This window comes from Embiotoca jacksoni, unplaced genomic scaffold, assembly GCF_022577435.1.
Source record: "Embiotoca jacksoni isolate LCO1_2020_lvr unplaced genomic scaffold, fEmbJac1.0.p SCAF_9, whole genome shotgun sequence".
Classification (NCBI taxonomy): Eukaryota; Metazoa; Chordata; class Actinopteri; family Embiotocidae; genus Embiotoca; species Embiotoca jacksoni.
Window position 1 is genome coordinate 14870694 of NW_027185447.1, and position 21932 is coordinate 14892625.

At 38.2% G+C, this 21932-nt stretch overlaps 2 protein-coding genes and 1 pseudogene across 2 annotated transcripts; 2 read left to right on the forward strand and 1 right to left on the reverse strand.

Annotated features, from left to right (window-relative positions):
• The first annotated feature begins 3976 nt into the window (after positions 1-3976).
• On the forward strand, positions 3977-7672 carry LOC138192902 (MAP kinase-activated protein kinase 2-like; annotated as a pseudogene).
• A 2979-nt stretch (positions 7673-10651) lies between these two features.
• Positions 10652-12661, forward strand: fmodb (fibromodulin b). The gene is made up of 2 exons (XM_069140928.1): positions 10652-11540; positions 12510-12661. Exons 1-2 carry the CDS (start codon positions 10652-10654, stop codon positions 12659-12661), a joined length of 1041 nt encoding a protein of 346 aa, XP_068997029.1.
• A 1854-nt stretch (positions 12662-14515) lies between these two features.
• Positions 14516-21432, reverse strand: csf1b (colony stimulating factor 1b (macrophage)). The gene is made up of 9 exons (XM_069140987.1): positions 21284-21432; positions 19587-19700; positions 19449-19511; positions 19164-19334; positions 18785-18986; positions 18556-18692; positions 15300-15343; positions 15170-15204; positions 14516-15016 (listed from the first exon to the last, which is right to left on the reverse strand). The coding sequence occupies exons 1-8, from the start codon at positions 21323-21325 to the stop codon at positions 15171-15173; spliced, it is 807 nt and encodes a 268-aa protein (XP_068997088.1). The 5' UTR covers positions 21326-21432; the 3' UTR covers positions 14516-15016; position 15170.
• Between the last annotated feature and the right edge of the window lie 500 nt (positions 21433-21932).

Here is a 21932-nt window from a genome sequence, read left to right on the forward strand (position 1 = left end):
ACGTGGTCCGACTCATATTTATTTCCGACGTGAAACTGCACCGCCGCAAGGCGACCTAACGTTGGTTCCGCAGAAAAAAAGGGGCACCTGAATGAATTATTATTATTATTATTATTTTTTTTTCGTTAAACATGCCAGTAATATATTAACATCTGCGGGTAGGAAGCATTTGATCAAATTTACTTCTTCTTTCATGCTGATTAAATATCCATGATGACAGGTGTCACTGCGCTTGTTGAGATTGCTGCTGGTAATTTTGTTTAACGTTATCATGTCTTCATGGCTGCTAGCTAACCACAAAACCGCTGACAAACATCATGAGCAAAACTAACATAAACTTTTACGTGCTTCATTTAAATAGTGTTAACGGGGACACCACCGTGGCAGCATCTGATTGTTTGATACCTGATTAACTACTTTTAATTGAAGCCTCACCTTGGTTGCTACGGTTGAAGGAAGGGTGCACTAACATCCTTGACCACACACCCGGATTGGCGCTGTTTCACTCATTTGAGGAAAGAAAATAAAAATGGAGCGGGTAAGGTAAATAATGTTGATTAAGGAAATAATAAAATGTCAATACTAACATGACAGAATAGTTTGGATTATGAAAGTGTCAAGTGCCCTGTTACTAAGCGAAAACCCACATTGTAATTGCAGGTCCACAGAGGTCGCTCCTCTGGGTCACAGCACTGTCCAGAACAGGTTGACCAATAATTTGGTGAGGAAATAGTGAAGCAAGACTTTTATGTCAAACTCCGTATATGAAAAAGACTGTTTAGCGAGATTAAAAAAAATATATGACAGTAGTTTTGCTAAGGACTTTACATGTTGTTTTTTCTATAATAGGAACCCATATATTGGCTATGTTTTGCATCACCAAGACTTGAAGATGCCAACATGTCTGGATGAACCACTGTCCTATTTCCCTATGCATCAACACTCCAGATAAGCACTCATTTTCATCACATTTGGTCCATTTGGTTTTGTTTGGTTATTGGATTAAAAAATTAGCATGTTTTCAAATATACAACATTATAGAGGGAGGTTAGTCAGTGAAAAGTAAACAATTTAGTTATTCTAACTAGATAGATGATTCTACTTCTATCATAGTGCACTTGTGAGAGGAATGTGTAGGAGCACACTCACTGTGAGTACTTGTACACACAATAAAAATAGAAAAAAAAAAAATTCAATTTTTTTTTTTAATTACATTTTTATGATATGCATATTTGTGGGATTTTTTTTTGTTACTGTTCTTTTTCTACCTGTACACTTAAACTGCTGTGACGATCGAATTTCCTCGCTGTGGGAAAAATAAAGTCTTATCTTAACTTATTTGATAAAGTTGACAAGAGAATTGTTATCAACAGTTGTTTTGGATTAATTATTTAAGGAATGTTTGTCCCATTTCAGCCACAACACATTCCTACAAATATTTCACAACAAAAGCCTTGTTAAGAAATGAAGGGTTTCTGTCTACGGAAACGCCAGATTGTGTTCAATTTGAAAATGATACAGGAAGTGTGAAGTTTGTATTAACCCAAATCCAATAACTTTAACGTTAATACTGAGCTTCAATTTAAGGTGAATCAATAACTAGGCTACACCAAGGCTAAACTCTGTGCTCCAAGATAAAAGACAACAGATGCCTGAGTCTAATCTTTAATCTAAGAAAATCTGAATCCAATATACTTTTTCCTCTCTCCGCTCCCCAGAGTCTCCTTCAGTCCTCAGGATAGTATGCATTGCTTTCTAAGGTCTGAGTTTCCACAAGCTGGAAGAGATGAATGAATATGTTACCTCTGCATTCCTCTGGGATCAATAAGTCACTCATACAGCATGTGTGTTATGTGCCCAACTACAGAGTACCTTTTCTGACAGGTGAATTTGGTGACAGGCAGTACTTAAAAGTTAGAATTGAGCAAGGCCAGAGTTCAAGAAGTGGTCACTGTTGGCTTCAGAAGTGAGTTACAGCTTGTTTGTTTTTTTGTGTCATGAAAACCTGTAATTTTCTGGAATGTAAATGTTCATACTTAACAGAGAGCTTTATCGGGGTTTAATTTCTGTCCCAGGGGCTTTGGCCTCTGGCCTCTGGCCTCCGGCCTGTATGTTCAGGTGTCTGTTTTGAAATAGGTGTTGACTTGTCCAATCCAAATGCTGCCAGCCTGAAAGAGAGAGGGGAACAAACTGGGTCTAAAAGTAGCATCACGCGAGATGCCAGAGATGACTGAGAGAGGGGCACAGCAGAAGCATGCAGTCAGAACATCCACAGCTTTTATTAGGTCATGAAGGTGTTTGGAGCAAACAAAGCGGGGAAAAAAGCAGATGATCAGCCTCTCTTCCAATTTATTTTGCAGAACCATTTATTTCTGTTTGGAACTACATTTGACAGGCGTAATTCACTGCAAAAAAGAGATTTTGTAAGCATTATGAGCGGCTATGGTCTTAATTTGCATATTTATTTGGTGCAGTATATTTGGACTTTGGGTGGACAGACAGGAAGCGTTGTGAATTGTGTAAAGCAGAAACATATTGTTAAACATCCAGTTGGAGAGATTTTTCAGTCCAAGTCTGATCTCTTTGAACATCAGAAAACCACACATCATCTTCCTCTTGCACCCTGTCTGACTTTGAATAAGCATTGTCCTGACATATGAGGTCTTGATAAAGCTGTGCATTTAAAAAAAAAAATAAGGAAAGATTTTCTTGTGATATATAATATGTGTGAAAGAGATTGATTTTGCTATAAAAGTCAAAGAAATGATTGGTTCTGGATGTTGCTCAGTAAATCACAGTCCTCTTAAAGAGTCAGATAAAGAAGGGTTTTTGCTTGGCATCAATGCTGTGAAAGATTTATGTTGTAAAAACCTTCAGTGCAGGAATGCAGCTGACATTTAGCACATAGTTATTTTCCTTGTGAAATAATAAGGTAATTAATTTGTATTTGTATAGCTTTATCTACCAGTATCTAGATTGCTCTACACCCAAAATGACAAAAAGTCGACCTTTTGCTGTACGTATGGTCAGTTACAGCAGTTATGGCTATTAATTGTGAACATTATTTGTGAACATAAAGATCACATTTTCAGACATTTTCATTAGCCCCTACATAGAACAAATTCTCTCCAACAACAGGATCGTTTTTGGGAAAGCAGGCAGACAAGATAACCCACTGAGGTGGTGGGGACCAGCACAAGGCTGATATGCAACTGGGGCTGCAAATAATGAGTATTTTTATCACTGATTCCTAGATTATTTACTTGCATGATACCACATTATTGCATGAATCATACAACTGCTTCAAAAACAAATATAAAAAAATGCGATTATTTTCGTCTTTTCTTTTTTTTAAATTTCTTATCTACGGTGAATTGTGTTTGATGGAGTTCCACTGGAGAGTGTCAACTTGTCCCCATGTTGTAACCATTACAGATGTTTATGAAAATCTCTAACAGGGCAGATAATACCTCCTCATTGTGGAGAGATGTGTTCCTCTGCACACATGCACATTAGAGTCAACATTGTGTGGTTTTAAAAAGTGATAGCATTTGTTGAAAAAAGTGAATTTCCTTCCCTGGACATTGTTCATGTCTAAATGGCTCCTGGGAGCTGTGGCTTGTGTTAGTTGCTCTGTGTGCTGAGGGAGCCAGCTCCTTTTAAGGCACACCAACTGAGGTGAGTGCTATCGTTTCCAGAAAACTTCAGGGCGGAAAGTCATAAAAAGCAGAGAAAGGGTAGGATAAAATAATGCAGGTGCCTACCTACTGTTTACAGTCACTTCATATGTTACAAAAAAATATAAAAATATTCTCAAAACTAGATATGACTTTACTGATGTTGTGTAATAATTGGATTACTAACTGATGTGAACAATCGAAGCGACAAGTATTTCCACGTGTGGAATGCTTTTCATATAAGATTTTGATTAATAAACCTTTTTTCCTGCTGACATTTTTACCTGTAGGTATCAATGATGGCTCGGGTCCATTTGGTGTGCAGGTAAGCCATGACTGAATCAGAATTTAGGACCTTCTGTAAGTGAAACCCAATCAAAATCAATATATCTGTACTTTCCCTTCTTTCAAAATGTCTGCTGTTAAAAAGGGCTATAGTTTTCTACTTAATGAACTGAAAGTCTGTTTACTGCATATTAAGGAAAGTTGTTTCAACGTTTTGCCATAGAATGTTTTGCTACCACTTGCAGTGCCTCAAATTAATCATGGGAATCATGCATTTACAGAAAGAGGTAAATGTGTCATTATTTCTAAACAAGTGGAAATTACAATCCCTCAGATTTCCTTCCTGGTTAATTTAATGATACTCACAGCTACTGATGATACCATACCAGTTTAATATTTGGCAGAAGACACTGCTTGAGTAGCTATTTTGTCAGAAACATAACGTCAAAGCAACTGGCCTATCTCTTTCTAGTGCAGCCAAACAAACATATTTTGATGAAGACGTCAGGCTTTCTACCTTATAGTCCGAGCTCCCTCCAGGAGATAGCTACTACTTCGCATCAAAAGGTGAGAGTTTATAGGTAGCTTGGGAATCTGACCAGGATACATCTTGGGCGCCTCCCTCTGAAGGTTTTCTGGGCAGGGCCCGCTGGGAGGAGATCGCAGGGTAGAGCCAGATCACGCAGGAGAGATTATATATCTCATCCGGCCTGTGAAAGCCTTGGGATCCCCCAGGATGAGCTGACAAATTTTTGCTGGGGAGAGGGAAGTCTGGGAAAACAGACTTGTCATACATTTATTGCATTCCATCAGCATTGCTCACAGAGATATCAAGGTGAATACCTCCGTATGTATAGTTTAGACTGAGCATGCAATGGGAAACTACAATTGTCCAGTAAAACTTGTAACAGTGGATCACTTTGTGGAAAGAAAATGTTATTGTACTCTTAGGTTTTACTGACAATTTATTATCCTGTGCATCTCAAAGAGCCAATATTTAAGATAAAGTAACACAATCGCAGAAGAACGTAAGGGAGGTATTACGTAAGTTAGTCCTCCAGGCGTCTCTATATTATGAATATTAAATTGTTCTCATATGTAGAGTTAGGTAACAATGAATTATTTCTGAACTAGACAGTTTGGACAGCCTGTAATTGCAAACAAACAATTGTTTCCATGACTCCAATACTGGAAGCTTTTCCTTTTTGTTTTTTGTAGCTTAATTTGGTCACTGAGCAAAACTGCTGATCTCCTTGCCTGCTGTAGTATGAAAGCACAATACAAGCATAGTTTTGCAAAAAGTATAATGTTTAGGAAAATTAAGCATCGTATGTTAAATTTTATTGTTAGTTATCTGATTTTTTTTCTCCACTTGGTTGATCACCATTTCTATCTCCTACAGCCAGAGAACCTGATGTACACCTCCAAAAGACCAGATGCCCTCCTCAAGCTGACTGATTTTGGCTTTGCCAAAGACATCACCACTTTAAACGCTTTAGCAACACCATGTTTTACGCCCTATTATTTGGGTAAGACCATATGACATGTGTACTTGAAAATAATCACTTTCATTTCAAGATTTCCCGTGCAGACAAAAGTGTAGACGGGATTAGTTTGGTTTTAAGTTATGCTGCTCGAAGTAATGTACAGGTGTGCGGATGGGACCTCGAAACCACAGCTTCACTGTCTGATCACTACTGTGCAGACTCTGGTTTCAAATGAAGTAACCAGTGCAAGATTGCAGCATCTTATTTGGGATAATTTGTCTTCACTTTTGTTCAGTGGGAGGAGGTGGAGACGTGTCATCCATCTTCATAAGAATATATTAGCAGAGGGAACTACTGTATATCAGCAGGATGATCGCACACATTTCTGTATGTGCAAGACATTTAGTTTGTGTAATTATAATTAACAAGCTGCAGGCATTTTCTTTACTCTGTTTCAGTATTTTTACGTTGTCGATGCATTACTTTTTAACTTCTTGACTTTTTTGCTTTTTGACCAGATTCCCACTGTTTCAGTGTTTTTTTTTTGTTTTTTTTAACTAAACTTGACTTGAACATTTTCGTCAAGTGCTTTAACTGAGGATTTATACAAATAAAAAAAATAAAAAAAATAAAATTGCCAATGGTTGGCTTCTTGTGGAAAGTAATTTAACTGATATGGTTTGACAGTTGGAAACAGTGGAAAATCCATTGTATGCTACTTTAAGGACATATGAAGTTCTTGGTCTGGAGAAGTACGACAGATCCTGTGATATGTGGTCTCTGGCTGTCATTATGTATATTCTGTAAGCCAGTCTCAGTATATATTTTGTCTTTTTGGTTTTGTCATATCACAATTACAAGCCTTTACATTATAGCTTTTCTAAATCATTGCCAATGCTAATAGGATCCATCTTGTCATCAACATTTTCCTCATCTTTATACACGCAGACTTTGTGGATATCCTCCTGTTTTCTCTTATCACGGTTTGGCAATATCCCCAGCCATGAAAAGACGGATATGCACTGGACAATATGGGTTCCCCAACCCAGAGTGGTCTGATGTGGCAGAGGAAGGTGAGATGGAGGGATGCTGGAAATAGCTGTTTTATCTATCATGTAAATGTTCCTTCTGCTTTCTTACTGTTTTACTTTTAATATATACTGCAACACAGCACACCTTTCTTTTTTGGTCACTTTTTCAAAGTAGTGTGTCTTAGTTAAACAAATTTTCAATAGGTAACATTTTCTCTCAACAAAATGAACAGTATAAATAAGACTTTCTTTTCATTAAGTTTACTTGCAGTATTATGCTGTGGTTTTAATACAAAAAGTTTTTCTGTGCTTAGTACTTGATTCACTATGTACCACAGGACCATTCTGATTCTGATTATTTCATTTAACGCATGATTCAAATGTTTTTTCAGATGGCGTCAACTTGAATAATTGCGTTTGGAAGCACAAACTGACCCCTGTAATCCCAGCTACTCTATGATTAACAGATATGGCTCGTGATGTTGGGGACACATGCAAACATTGAATGGTGATTATATATCAATTTCCTGTTGCAGCCAAACAGCTGATCTGTCACTTACTGAAAACGGATCCCACCAAGAGAATAAGCATCAAGGAGTTCATAAACCATCCCTGGATTAATGTAAGAAGCTCCCTGAAAGCTTGAATCTGTTAAAGCAGCTGCTGATTCAGAAAGATGTCAGTGAGATTTAGTGTACACTCATTTATATTCTCTGTCTGCTACAGCACACAGTGGAAGGCTCGCAAACGCCTGTTCACACCAGCCACGTGCTGCATGAGGAACAAGATGTCTTGGAGGAGGTAAAGGTAAGTGTTGATGCTGTTCACGCGTGTCGCTTTTTACTGCTTCTTCAAAAGTTAGAGGCTTTGATGTTTGAGGAACAGTTCTGCAGCTCTTATTTAATGCTTTTTATGTAAGAAACTAGATGTTTCTAAACACTGAACAATAAAATCAATTTAATATTTACTTGGAACTGGAAGTGTAAATATTGAGCATACTGTTTTCACCGCGGTGATTTTGAGAAAAGGGATATTTTTTTGTTATTATTACGAGGAAATGACAAATGCCCTGCAATTGATGAGAGTGGACTATGATCAAATTAAAATCAAAACTACTGAAGACTCAACTAATCCTCTACTCTTGAACAAAAGAAAGAAAACTAAAAACACAACACCACAGCATCCAGGCTAGTAAAACGGGGACATACTATGTAATTAAATCTTTATCAAATAAAGATGTTTTCAGTTTTACACAGACAAACACAACCACATGTATAAAGTTTAATAGAAAAAAAGGGAAAGTGGACTTTGTGAAGTGGCTCGAACATGTTTGTAGCTCTTTTTTTCCCCAAGATGTTCAAATTAGAAATTTAAGTAGGTTTTGTGGTAAATGGGCATTAAGAACATTTGACATAATTTTGCATTTACGGTAATTGTTTTCCCTAGGGCTTAGTCATACATCCTCTTACTTCAGACAACAAACATTTACTGAATGTTGTAGATACTCAAGCAGTTTTCATTGTTTTGAAGTACAGTATGTACTCATATAGTGACTCGTGTGAGCTTTGTGATGAAATCACAGCTTGTTCTATGTTATTTTTTTGACTGCTAGTCTTCTCTCTGCGATGAGAACCATTCATTGAGACAGATTTTTGGCCTTGAGGATACTGTAGAGAATATTTACCAGCATTATTAATTCTTGTCTTTTGAATGACCATTGCCAGAAACCACTGCTTTTGTTTTGTATCCTGACATAATGTTAGAAGAATTTCTCTTTACCACTAAATAGGAGTGATCTTGCCACACTGTGGTAGTGCAGTGTTCAGAATTTATTCATCATGTGTTACAATAATAATGCTTGCTGTGACTGTGTGAAGGGTGATAACTGCATTGTATTAACAAAACTGTGCTGCTAATTTAACTGTTTGTGCTTCTGCCGGATTCATTTTCTCTAAAACAGAAATTGAAAGTCGTGCACAAAGTCTTTTTTGTGGAAGACATGAAAAGAAACATGGATGGCAGCAAACCTTTAGATCAAGGGAATAGTGTGGAAAAGTACAATGGACAATGTTTCACATCACTATAGTCCCATCTTTCAATCTTAATTCAATTTCTTGTTACTCTCTGTTCTTTGATCAGTGCAGGAATTCGCCTCTCAGATGTCTTTAGCAAATATTTTTGGTGCCATGTCAAATGCAAATGATATTTACATTAAATTAGGTGTGCTATGGAAAGGAAACCACATGAAGGGTGAATGGAAAAAGGTTTTAAAGTCACGACAGCTATTTTGATTTTTTTTTTTGACTCTGGTGTTCCCTTTAATTCAAAAGCCACAGTTTGCCTGAAGAGTTAGACCAACTTCCTTTTATCCTGAAGGTCTCCTTTTATCTATCTCCTGTATGTTCAAAAATCTTGAAAATTGCTTATCTCAGATTATGTTTTTTTGAAGAATTCTAATGCAGAAAATGCACAAATATGTTTTAGTTTTAATTAATGCTACAGTTAACTGGAGCAGAGAACACCTTCAAGGTGTCACATTATTGAGACTACCGATTTTTGAGGCTATACCTGAAGTTTATGCATATGGTTTTAATAAACACTTTTTTGTGTGTATTCAGAGACAAAAAAGAGAAATGCTTGTCCAATATGAAACTGTAACCTCTACAGTATAAAGTGGATTATAGAGAGATTTGGACATTGTGTGATCAAGGCTGAATTTTAAATCGGCCATGAAAGTTTTCAAATGGACATTGTTTTCTTGGAGGTATTTGGATATCCCTCAGCAGTTACTGCTTCTTTGGAAGTAATTTGAGAAGAAGCGTATCTGTTGATCATTAATGATGGTAGTTCAGTGATAACAGAAAGATCGACATAGCTTCTTAAACATTGAATAATGTGAAAACACTTGAGGAATTTTTTTTTTTTACTTAGTTACATATCTGATGAGTTTTAGCCATGAGTTGTTTTTGGCCAAAGAGCTCTGTGCTGTGACTATAGAGCTGCCAAGTCCTTTGTCCAAATCGGTTCCATCTGTGTATCCTCAGGTTCCCTCTCTTTTCAAAATGATCTAATGTAATCATCAGATTATTAAGGTCAATTACTCGCTGAACAACTTCCATTTCAAATCAGCAAGTTGTCTTTCTCTCCCTTAAAGGGGCCAAGAAAGCAGATTGGGAGGAAACAATATAATCCCTGAAACTCTGTGTCTGATTTTGCTGCTCTAGTGGAGGACATGCATGACGAGGCCTATTCTGAAGACTCTCTACAGGATTATAATGGTGCTGTTATGTCTACAGGCGCCAGCACAAACATATATTAACTTTCTCCACTGCTTGAACACTGTAATTGACAAAAGTGGCACTTGAAGCAGCCAGCGAAAGCAAAGAAAAATGTTTAAGGAGGATGATTATGGACAAATAACTAGGTTTGTCATGTTGAAACATACAGAATATATAGGACATGCTGTGAGCATGCTACGGTTTAACAGTAAGAATTTAGATTACAATTGAGCTGCATTGTTTTATCACAGAAATAACAGCACTAATTACCACGTCTAGTATGATTCATTACATTTTCTTTACCATAAGTCACCACCCTCTCCACAACCTCCAAAACACAACAACAAACAGCGAGCCAGACTCCGAGTGGGTGCGCTCATGATAAGGCAGGACACAGTAATGGAAAACAAGGTTGTTAAAAAGCAGATGTCCTTATCGGCTCACAGACGGGATTAATATGGACATGGCTGGAGGTGGTATGCCGTAGTGTAGGTTTTTACATGCAAGTGGAAAATTGTATGTGCACTAATGAGAGAGGGCTGCTGGGCTTCAGCTGCAGAGAGAGAGGGGGGGGTGGGGTACTTACTCTATACCAAAAACATATTACACTCAGTCTGAGAAAGACACAGGCGTTGTGAGCAAGGAGGAGGCATCTTCTCAGATCCAACTGGTAGGTATACTGCACCTACTGTACATTTAAAAAGTAGAGCACAGAGTCTGAGATCTGTCTTTGATTACTACACCAGCATAATTTGATTTGTGGCAAAACCTTACCACAGCTATGATTAATATCTATGATAATATAATAAGGAAATATTCAAAATTTGACATTATATTACCCTTAAATTACATAATTTCAACCCTTTTTTCCCTCTGGTTTTCCATCAGTGACCATGCGGACAGTGGTGCTCCTTCTCTTATTGGGAATAGTGAACTTGAGTATCGGCCAGCGTTACAGCCAGTTCCAGTGGCTGTCCCATCTGCAAAGGAGGCGGCGGTACGCCGGCTGGCAGGCTGCAGATGTGGATTGCCCCCTGGAGTGTGACTGTCCCTCAACCTACCCCACTGCTATGTACTGTCACAGCCGCAACCTTCAGCATGTTCCCTACGTCCCCTCACACATAAAGTATGTGTACCTGCAGCGTAACCAGATTACAGGCATCCAGGATGGGGTGTTCGACAACGCTACCAACTTGGTCTGGGTTGTTTTGTTTCACAACCGGCTCAACTCAGACAAGATTGGCAAGAACGTCTTCAGCAAGCTCAAGAACATGGATCGGCTCCTCCTGGATCGCAATGACTTAACCCGCGTGCCTCCTAACTTGCCCAAGTCCATCACAGATCTGCGACTTGGTCACAACAAGATCTCCAAAATCCCCCCAAACTCATTCGAGGGGATGGCCAACCTCACCATCCTTCAACTCCAAGCAAATGCCATAGAGGATGTTGGAGGTGTGTTCAAGGGACTGAAGTCTCTGACCTTGCTGGACATGGGGAAAAACAAGCTGAGGAAAATCCCTGACAACCTTCCCGAGAAGCTGCGGCAGCTCTACCTGGAGTTTAATAACATAGAGAGTGTGCCGGCAGGCTTTCTCACCATGTATCCCAAACTCAGCTTTGTCCGGATAGCTCATAACAAGCTGACTGATAAAGGACTTCCATCTAATGTTTTCAATATCAGCACACTGCTTGAGCTCAACCTGTCCTTCAATAAACTGGAGAGGATCCCTGTTGTCAGTAGGAACCTGGAGAATCTTTATTTGCAAGCCAATAAGATCAAAGGTATGAACATTTCTCTCTGACATGGAACATTGAAATGTGTTCCTCAAAATTTTTGGGGGGGTTTGAGGTCACCAATATCAGAGAAAAGTATTTAAAGAAGTATAATGTGACTATAAACACTTTTTATTTACACTAACAACAAAATTACCCTTATTTAAATTGTGAAAACAGATTTAAACTGTGTAAAGGTTGATTTGAATGTTTTCCTTTTGGTTATCATCCCTTGATAGCGTACTTTTAATCCCGTTGTTTATATGTTATGAACCTGGTGATTAAAAACATACAAATCTCAAAAAACTTTAAAGGCACAAATGAAGATGAAATGTTTAAACTGTCTACTATCGTCAAGTTAAGATATGTTGTTTTTTTGAGAATTTGAGAAGGTCAGTCACACAGCTTGTAATCATATCTGTTTTATAAACTTCCTAAACCTTCAATCTTCCATATTTTCTGTCGTTAGGTTTTGATCATGCGCATCAGTGATGTAAACACTGCACCTCACTTCCAGGGTGAGAGCTGTGCATGCAGCAAAGTGAAATTTTCAACCACTAGATGACAGCAATAGCAGGATTTTTATAACTACATATCTGTTTTTGAAATGATGCCCTTCCCATGAAGCAGGGAGTTTTAGATCAACACTTTTTCATACTTCAAACAAACTTCCTAAATACCAAATAACCACAGGAAAGACCGTAATTAAACATCAGAAACATTTTTTTCAACCACTTAAAAATCAAGAGTATAATCAAACAAAAGATGACCATTTTGAATTGATGTGATATTGTTACCCAGTGTCCCGTTGTTCAACTGGAATACGGAAATGTGAGAAACAAATCTGGCCTTTCAGCACATCCATCCATCCCAGGCGTAATATGTGGAAGTAGTAGTTTGCTTAGTTTGGCTTGGCTTGATAACACTTGTAATGTGAACTAAAATGTTGCCTCATTTTATATTCCTCTCCTCTTTCAGAGTTCTCCCTGGGCAGTTTCTGCAGCACAGTCGACATGGCAAACTTCTCCAATCTGCAAATGCTGCGTTTGGATGCCAATAAAATCAGTGCCAGGGACATTCCTGCTGAAGCAGCCTACTGTTTGCGGCGTGTTGCCTTCATTGATGTGTAGAGCTTCCTGATTGCCCTCACCAATGTGCCTCCATCTGTAACACGTCATTTTGTCATCTGTCACTATATTTAACTTTAATTGCTCACTGTCCATTAAAACATGGTTGAAAACATGTTTTATAAAAATGTTATGAGAGCTATTCTTATTATCCCAGTGAGTAAACAGTTCTAGCATTAGTCAATGGTAAATATCACAGTTAAATAATCACATATCCAGATGGCAGACATGTGGATCACAGCAGGGGAAGAGATATGGTCAGATGACTGACAGCCTTTCAACAAACATTTGCAGTTTAATTGTGCTGGATGTTCACTTTCAAGAATATTTTGATTTAAAGTTTTTTTTATTTTTTTTTTTTATTTTTTTTTTAATCAATATTTAACATTGCCATTTGCTTGATGAAATGTTTGTCTGTAACTGATGAAGCATGACTCTTATGACTCTTATCTAATAGCTGTTATCTAATTGTTTACAATCTTACACAGTCACTTTTTACGAATGTCTTTAAGGTGTAATTTCTGAGCCAGTATCTGTATTACTGTCATGTGTTTGCCAGTTTAAGTCAGTAAACTAATGTAAGGGTTGACATGACTGAGGTTGTATCAGCTCAGCCAGGATGCCATGAATTATACAGGTTTGTGTAAAGTGAATGTTGATTTTTAGGAATTCTTAATTTTGTACCAATAAATACATTTTCTGAAAATAAAATTATTTCCTCAGTTATTTGTCCCCATAACTCTTGACAGTGATATGTTTTTTAAGAGCAACAAAATGTTCTGTTTACTTTAATTTGGAGGTAAAGAAGACAGAGGTTGGGTAAGAAAAAAAGGGTGGCAGCCCTTATGACAATTTTAGGCAGTTCCCACATATTCATTGTTGAAGACAACTTGCCTTTTCATCTCCACAGCTGCCTTTAATCCTCTGCAGAAAGGCTCTAAATTGAATTAGAGAAATACTTTCCTTCTTTTGTAATGGAGCAATGTCTCTGGATGGTGAATGGATCATTGCCAGTGCAACACTGGTTTTGCTCACTGATAAGCGGTAGCCTGTGAAATTGTGTTATAGCTCATGTTATATTGAAGGCTGCGCATGGTTCTGCAGACGCTGTGAAGTAGGGCTGTTTTTTTGTTTTCCTCCCCTCCTCTGCTTCCTACACAGATTCTTGAAAACAAAATACAGGCCAACACACATGCACATGATCACATGTGGAAATTCTTTGACAGGATTTACTGGTGTGGTCCACTATGAGACACAAATGTTTCACTTTAAGTGTAATTGTGTAGTTCGCCAAAAGCGTAGGCATTATGCAAGTTATTGTCATCAAATATTAGGCTGCACCAACACCAAGTAAACATGAGTAAATGTCATGACAGCATTAGGGAATACACATGCCCCACCCTCTCTACAAATATTATGTTAATACCCTATAGTACTTGGTTAAATGTCATGCATATTAGAAAAATATAGCAGCACGTTATTCCCACCAAATTCTGTCACGCCTCGTGCAGTGAATATATTTCTTGTGAAGCTGCAGCGGTGACTGGGGTGCATCTATTGGAATCATTTCTCCATCGTTTCTTGACTGCTAACTGATTATTCAGTTCAGAGTTCACGTTGAAACTGTTTGCATTGTTTGCTATGTTTGGCTATATAACAGGATATACAAATCTTTGGTCATAACTTTGAGAAATTGGCCACATAAAGGCCATGTATTGATCAGCGGTGTTGGTTGTAAATAAAACTTGCCACTGCTTTCAAGGGCAGTTTCAAAGAACATTTTGGCATGTATAAAAGCATTTTTTAAATCCTCATAAAGTGTCAAATACGAGGTAGACTATAAAGTGGCATCAATTCTTTAATGAGAACATTACCTGCTATTAAGATGTGATTTTATTGTGGTCAAATATGAACGTACTGCTAGCTGGACAGCTGGAGAGCATTATAAATTTGGGCTAGGTATTGATGATAAGCTTGTATTATCAATACAGAGATTGAAGAGCGTATAGATAATAAATACCTTCTGGAAATGTTTGGCAAACAACATTACAAACTGTTGGTTAAGTAACAGCAAATGGAAACACATTTATGGAACATACATAACTACTGTAAAAATAAATCTTTTTTACTGAACCTGAAAATATATCTGCAATAGATAAAGCATAAACATAATGTACATAGCATATTATTCAAAATATGGTCCATCTTTGTTCTCAGTCAAAGCGAAGCTTCCGATTAAATAGGTGTGCATGATACATTACACATATAATACTGACATGAAAACTTGTTCATGATGGATAAAATGTACAGCTTCACAAGTGCTCTGTCTGCCACTGCAGCGATGTGCTCCTTCACCACCTGAGGAGAGAGAGGATCACTGAATACATAGAATATGTTCACCGTAAACCTCAAAAGTCATACCTCACTGACACAAGTGTTTGTTTAAGATCTGTCTGGCTCCATATGTTTAACTGTTCATAGCATTTTAATATACGTCAGAAGGATACTCACATTACTGTGGCTCCATCTCTATTTCCTGGTCTCTGCTTTAATCCAGATGACAGAAATAAGCATTAGCATGACTTCGGTAAAAATAAAAAAGGTCATCCACTTTTACTTAAATTATTCAGTATGTTCTCACCTCCAGTTTGTGTATAATCTTGATCCATGAGGGTTGTGAGTTTTCTGTTTTGGAGAGAAAAGTTTTTGTGATTTAAATCAATGGACACGTAGTGAAGAGCAACAACGCTGACATGTATAATGTATAATTTTTTGTTAGGGACAACTAGGCTTTTAATCTATTCTGGAGCCATTAACACCTTGAGAGTAAATAAGGTCACATCTTAGTCCTTGATCTACCTCCTCTTCCTGTGAGTCATTGGCCGGGTAGGTCAACAATTCATACTGTATGTGACCTCCATGACTGGTGAGGTGTTAATGACCCCACAAGAGGTTAAAAGTCTGGGAGTTTCATCAGTCAGTTAAATGAAGGAGCCTTTTGGAAGAGAGATTAAATGTCTTTAAGAACCAGCTGGCTTCAGGAAACAGAAATACTGTGACCTAACTGGCAGTGAATCTTTACAAATGTACAAAGCCAAATATGATTACTGTTCTTTGTCATATTTTGCAACAATATGACACATTTGAAACATTGTGAACACACAAATGGATGGGGCAGTTGAATGTAATGTTGCAAAAAGTGTCTGATTCAACATTTTTTCCACTGTAAAATCGGTCAATATTACCAGTAATGGAATCTATTCTAGCGGCTATGACTTCAAAGTGCACCACAGCCTCCACGCTCCTGAACCGAATGAAATAAAAAAAAAGGTTTACAGCCATCAATCAAATTTACAGTGGGTGTAGGTTTCAGTCAAGTGATAATCTATTACGTCTTTAGGAATTTGATATTTAAGTTATTCTGTTTCATCTCGAAAAGCAAAGCAAAGCTGGATCATGGTACACAAGTGCTGGGTAGTGACCCAAGGTCAGTCACAAATATTTTTTTAAGAGAATCCCAACCAAAGTAAATCTACCTTTTGAAGTTCAACATATTTTTAGTTTTTCACACTTCTTTTTGACCCATGTCAGTGAACTGTTCCGTAGTAATCAATGGCCAAAGTTATAGTTTGAACTTTCTCTAGGGATCAAGTGGTTACAACCTACAACACAGCCTATAGACGGTTTAACCATCTCCCATTACACAGGATAACTCAACTTCTTTAACTGGCTTGACAGGATTTTTTTTTTGCACACTTTGAAAATGTAAACTGGCTGCATACTGTAATTACATAGCTCATTCAGCTATTAAAAAACATCATGCATCTATAAAAGACCTTTAAATATAATTTAATTTCATTCTATTTGCTAATACAGGCTGGTGAAAAAATAAATAGGCCAACTGGAAAAAACATGCTGACTACTGTTTTAAAGAAAATATTCACAGTAATGTGTTAATTCAGAGTCACCCACTTCATCATACAATATTTCCAGCACTTGCATCCTCCCGTAGTTACACATTCTCACTGAGCAACAGATGATGTTAATTACAGTCTGACATGGTTCAGTCTTAGAGCTCAGGCCCTGGAAAGCAGTTGGCAGCATAATCTACACACACACTGTAACATGAAGCAGGCAAGACAGGAAAAAGTCTCTGCGGGGACACTGACAAATGTGCAGGGGCAGGCAGGGCGGCTAACAGTAGCACTCAAAAAGTGGAGAATTATCCAAGTCATCCAACAACTTATTATGTTTTCCCTTTTGTCAATGTCCATGCATCCACTGCCAGCCATGTAGCATCCATCTGCTGTGTGTATTATATCACTGCAAGCAACAGCGAAACAAACCTAAAAAAAAAAAATTCATTTAAAAAAAAAAAAAAAAAAAAAAAAAAAAAAAGGATTATTCCTGGAACTCAGTTCCATGTGCTTTCTCCAGCTGTCTGGCCTCTGTACTCGGCCATTTAAAACTCAGATTGCAATTTGAAAAAGACAATCAAATCATGACAGTAAGCGATTGTATCTCTTCTCCCTTCCTTTCAGCTGCACCCGTTCAGTGTGATTTTTCATGTTCAGAAACATCAAGATTCTATCATGTTGATATCCTATTTTTTCTGGCAAACCAGTGCACAGCCCTTGTTTGTTTAGTAATTAAAAACTATAATGCCTCCTGTAGTTCTTATCTACTGTAGTGTGACAACAACAACAAAAAAATCAATCTGCTCTCTCGCATGTGACAGAAATATTTCAACACAACATGGGGGCTAAACACAAAGTGACATTCAGACTCAGTGAATTAACAGTCACCACGTGACTATAAGACCGTTTTATATATTGGATGTATGTTTCAGCAGGCACTACAGTTATGTCCCAGATTAGACACCCTGCACAAGCATATTAACCCTTATCAATACTCCTGCTAAACTTGACCAAAGCTTTGCCCTCAAAATTAGACTTCCTCCTGAATACATACAGTATGTGGGTCGGATGCAGAAGACAAATGTCTCCACAAGAATTAATCAAATGTGGTTTATTTGACTTGAAACTGAACAGAGCCGCTTTGTCTACTATCACTTAAAGACATTTAGGCTCTTCTCAAGAGCAAAACCACTCCCAGCCTTCCTGTAAGTACAATTTCTTGTTGTTTCCTGTGAGGAGCTGAGTCTTGTGTGACCATGTTTGATACCCCACTGATAAAATGTTTGAAAAAAAAGAAGCCCACCCGGGAGTGTAGAGAAGCCTAATAAAACAACACCACGGCCAGAATGTAATTCAAGAATGTGATGTTTCTCCTTATGACACTCTTCATCAAACACAGTGCTGTCAGCATACCTTTTAGCATTTACAATTATTATCATTGCTTTCCTGAGAACTGGTGTTGTTACCAGGACTAAACTGAAGCTAGTCCTGTTTCAGTGCTTTACTTTATTGGTTCTCTTAAGCTCCTATTACATCGTTTGTCCGTTTTGTGTTATTAATGAGGCAATAAGGGTGATTACTGCCTTTTACATTTGGGGAAATAAATGAGAGTTGTTAGAATCTTCAATTATGTTAAAGTCATATTTGGATTGTGAGCCTCAATGCATGATCTCGAATAATAGGTAATGGTGCCAATTTGACGCGAACAATAGCAAGAGCTCGATGCAGTCATTTACATTCGCAGATGTTTTTGTGGGTGCTGCTGCAAAATAGCACTGCTGCACACACTAGCCTCAACCTTCTTTTGTTATGCTCAGTATTTACCAGTGAGGGAGGGCTGGTACTTCTGCAAGAGGGAGTGTCCCAGAGAGCAGAACCAAGCTGGCAAGGCCTACTTTATTGCAATATGACTGGAATGCATGGCTAAACTTTATTAGGGCACATACGATTTTGGAATTAACAGACTAGAAATACTGTTACCTTGTGTGTGATAAGACAGTAGAGAGTAAGTATGAACAGCAATCCTCCGCAGATGGATGCAATGATGAAGCCAAGCTTGTACATGTCCCTGGCCGGTCTTCTCTGAGAGGACTTCACTGAGTTCCTTTCATAACTTTCTGTAGAAAAGGACACACGTTCTGTGATCTCAGTGGCCCCAGACATCTGCATAATTAATCAAAGGAGATTAGAAAATGCTTGAGATTCCCACCTGTAAAATATTCTGTGGGTGAGTCTGTGGATAGCTCTGTGGTAGAGTCAAAGGTTTCTGTGTATTCATGCTGGCATCTCCAGTCGACTGGTGCATCACTTGTTGTCACAAGCTCCCAGTAAACGGACAACACCTCTGAAGCCTTCTGTAGTGCATCTGAAGGAGGCCCTCTGTATAGCATCTCGAAGCTCTCTGGCTTATCCTGTGGCCGATTCCAAGAAACATACCTTAGATATTTTCAGAGATCTGCAGATTTATATCCTCGTGTTGGGCAATTCCTCTTATCACATATTTGGATTTTATGTTTTACATTTTAGAAAATGTAATCGATCAGTCCTGATAAAGGCTGCAAGTCCTAGATTCAGAAACAAATACTTACCTCAACCTCTTCATTTATCTGAGGCACACATTTCTGAGAATAGATGTTGAGGATGAGCGCTCTCAGTGATTGAACATAGCCATCATTGACTGAACCACGATTATATTTGAAGTGGGTGGCGAGGAGCTCCAGGATCCAGGGTAAAGCAGCTTTCACAAAGCAACATTTGCTCTGTGGGAAAACAAACCACAATGTAATAAACATGGAACACACAATACAGTTAATGGGAAGTTTGAATTAAGGGTTTCGGATGAAAACAGTCCCATGAAACAAATGTTACCTTACCAAACTTCTCCGTTCTATGAATGTGTAGGTTATTGAACAACCACTTCTCAACTGGTTATCCATCTGCAGAAACAACAACAGGAAGTTCGTACCAGGGGCCGCGCAGTGTGATCGATCTCATGTTGTTTTAACACCTACCAGCTGCCTGACAGTCAGCAGGTGCTCCCTTGTGATGGAGTGTCTGCATGGACCAGGGACCTCAGTCATAGTGAGAGGGAAGCTCAGGAACACAAGCACACACAGACACTTTACCTGCAACAGACAGAACTGCCCATTATCTTCATGAAAACTGGAAAACTGCACTAATCCATCATAAATACTGTTACTTGACTCAAACACAATTCAAGGAGACAGTTCTTGAGGAAATTAAATATTAAGATCAAGAATAACCTCCAAAACCAACTCATCTACAGCAACATTAAGTGCTAATGCGCCATCCTGACCTTAACATTTCAACATAAATGCCCTCTTCATATCAGTTTTTCTCTGCTTCAGAGAAATACACTGATCACTCCCAAACCATGACAATCTTGTCTTCAAAAAAGAGCTTCCGATAAATTATTTTAGATGAAGTTTAAAGCGAACTTTCCACCTCTGTGTACTAAAACATTTTAAAGCAGGAATCCAAGTAATTCTTTCCTTTCCATCCTAGAAATACACAAGAAAAGCTGTTCAGTTCAATTTACAACAGTTCCTTTCCAACCGTGCTCATTATTTGTGAATCAGGGCTCCAATGCTTGACTCAGATCTTGACACAGCATCCAGTTTCGTGTCAAGTTTGAGCAAAGTGCTGCTACCAGTGACCTGTTTAACTGAGCGTGACTTCAGAGGAACCCGATGTTCGTTAAGTTCCAGGTATGGTCAAATAGTGCCCTCTGGAAGCTCAGCCAGGGAGAGTAATGAGGACAGACTCCTCCTGTAGTTGATGAGGCCTGCTACCAAGCACCTTTTGGCAAACGTACCAGTAAAATTGGCTCCAGATGGACTTAATCCTTCCACTAAGAATTAAAACATGGTGACAAAGCATATGCTTTTCACACTGCGGGCAAAATGATTGAACTGAAAGGTATTTTTTGATAGTCATTCCCCTTAACTCAGTTGACCTTTTAGTCCCATGCAGCTTTTGCAGTAAACACTAAAGACAGATGCAAACGACGCTCTGAATTGAACAAGAAAGAATTATTTATTTGTTCCCTAGTCGACTTCTGAGACATTAAAAACAAAGGAAAATTCTTTGCAAGCCACAGAGACAAGAAGTATTCTTTTCATATTTTGGTGTCTGTTCCTCATATACTGTAATGCTGAGATGTACGGATTAACTCTTGTTTAGGTTTGTGAATTTTACAACATGTACTTAAAGCAGTTGAAATATGATTGCCGGGACCAGAAGCAACGGAAAAGTCCCATGCCGTCAAAATTTGGACATTTAAAGCAAATTAGATTCAATAATCTGAACAGAAAGAGCGCATTTAAGAGTTAATCTCAAAGTGAAGCAGGATGTTACATGTGAGCTGAAAGACGAACACGCAAGAGAATAATTGTGAACCCACTTAATGGGTAAATCGAGGGAAATTAATGTAATCTAATAAAACTATTAATGTGACCGGTATGTAGCAAATGCAGGAGCACATGATGCCAATGTCACCTATCACATGATTTGTTTTCTCCATGCCGTGTATAATATCTGTATGTAGGTCAGCATACTGCATCAAACTTTATATGCAGAGAAAACATAAACATACTCTCTTCTTTTTTTCCAGTGCACTGAATGTATTAGTGGTGTTTTTGTTATTGTTGATTTTTACTCCACTGATTATAGAAAAGTTCTCACCTACCTTAGCTTTGCTCTGAATCAGGGTTGACACAAGGATGGTCATCTGGTACGTGTTTGGCAGTGGAAAACACCAGACTCCTCTGTCACACACATTGAAGCAAAGAGATCCTTTTCATATATTCACTTCCACTCCACAGAAAGGAATTTGCTGTTAAGTAAATTTGACACTTTGTCATGTGGCGCTGTTCTTCAAAGCATTGCCTGATGTGCTCCTCCTCCGCAGAGTGAGTTCAAACTGAGACTAGCTGACAGACAGCCCTTTTTAAAGACCTCCCACCTCTCTATGTTTGAGCAGATACACTGTCCGTGGCACTGCAGATGTGTGATGACAAATGTATTTTTCTGGTTGTCGATTGATTGACATTTGTGGAATATAGATTTATGTTCAACACATCCGACAAAAGCCCTCACATGGAAATACAGTAAAACATATATTTTTTTTAAATGGACAATGGAGCTTCTGTGAGCTTGAGAAGGATGCTAACATCTGTTGTTGTTTTTGAAATTCTAACCATTGAATGTAATTCTATTTAGTTCTTGGCTGATGAAACAGCGTTGATCAGGGTGCCCTGCACCTAAACGTTTTCCTCACCAAAAAAATAAAGGCTGTGATTGTGTGAGCTCAAACTAAGAGAGGAAAATAGGATGTT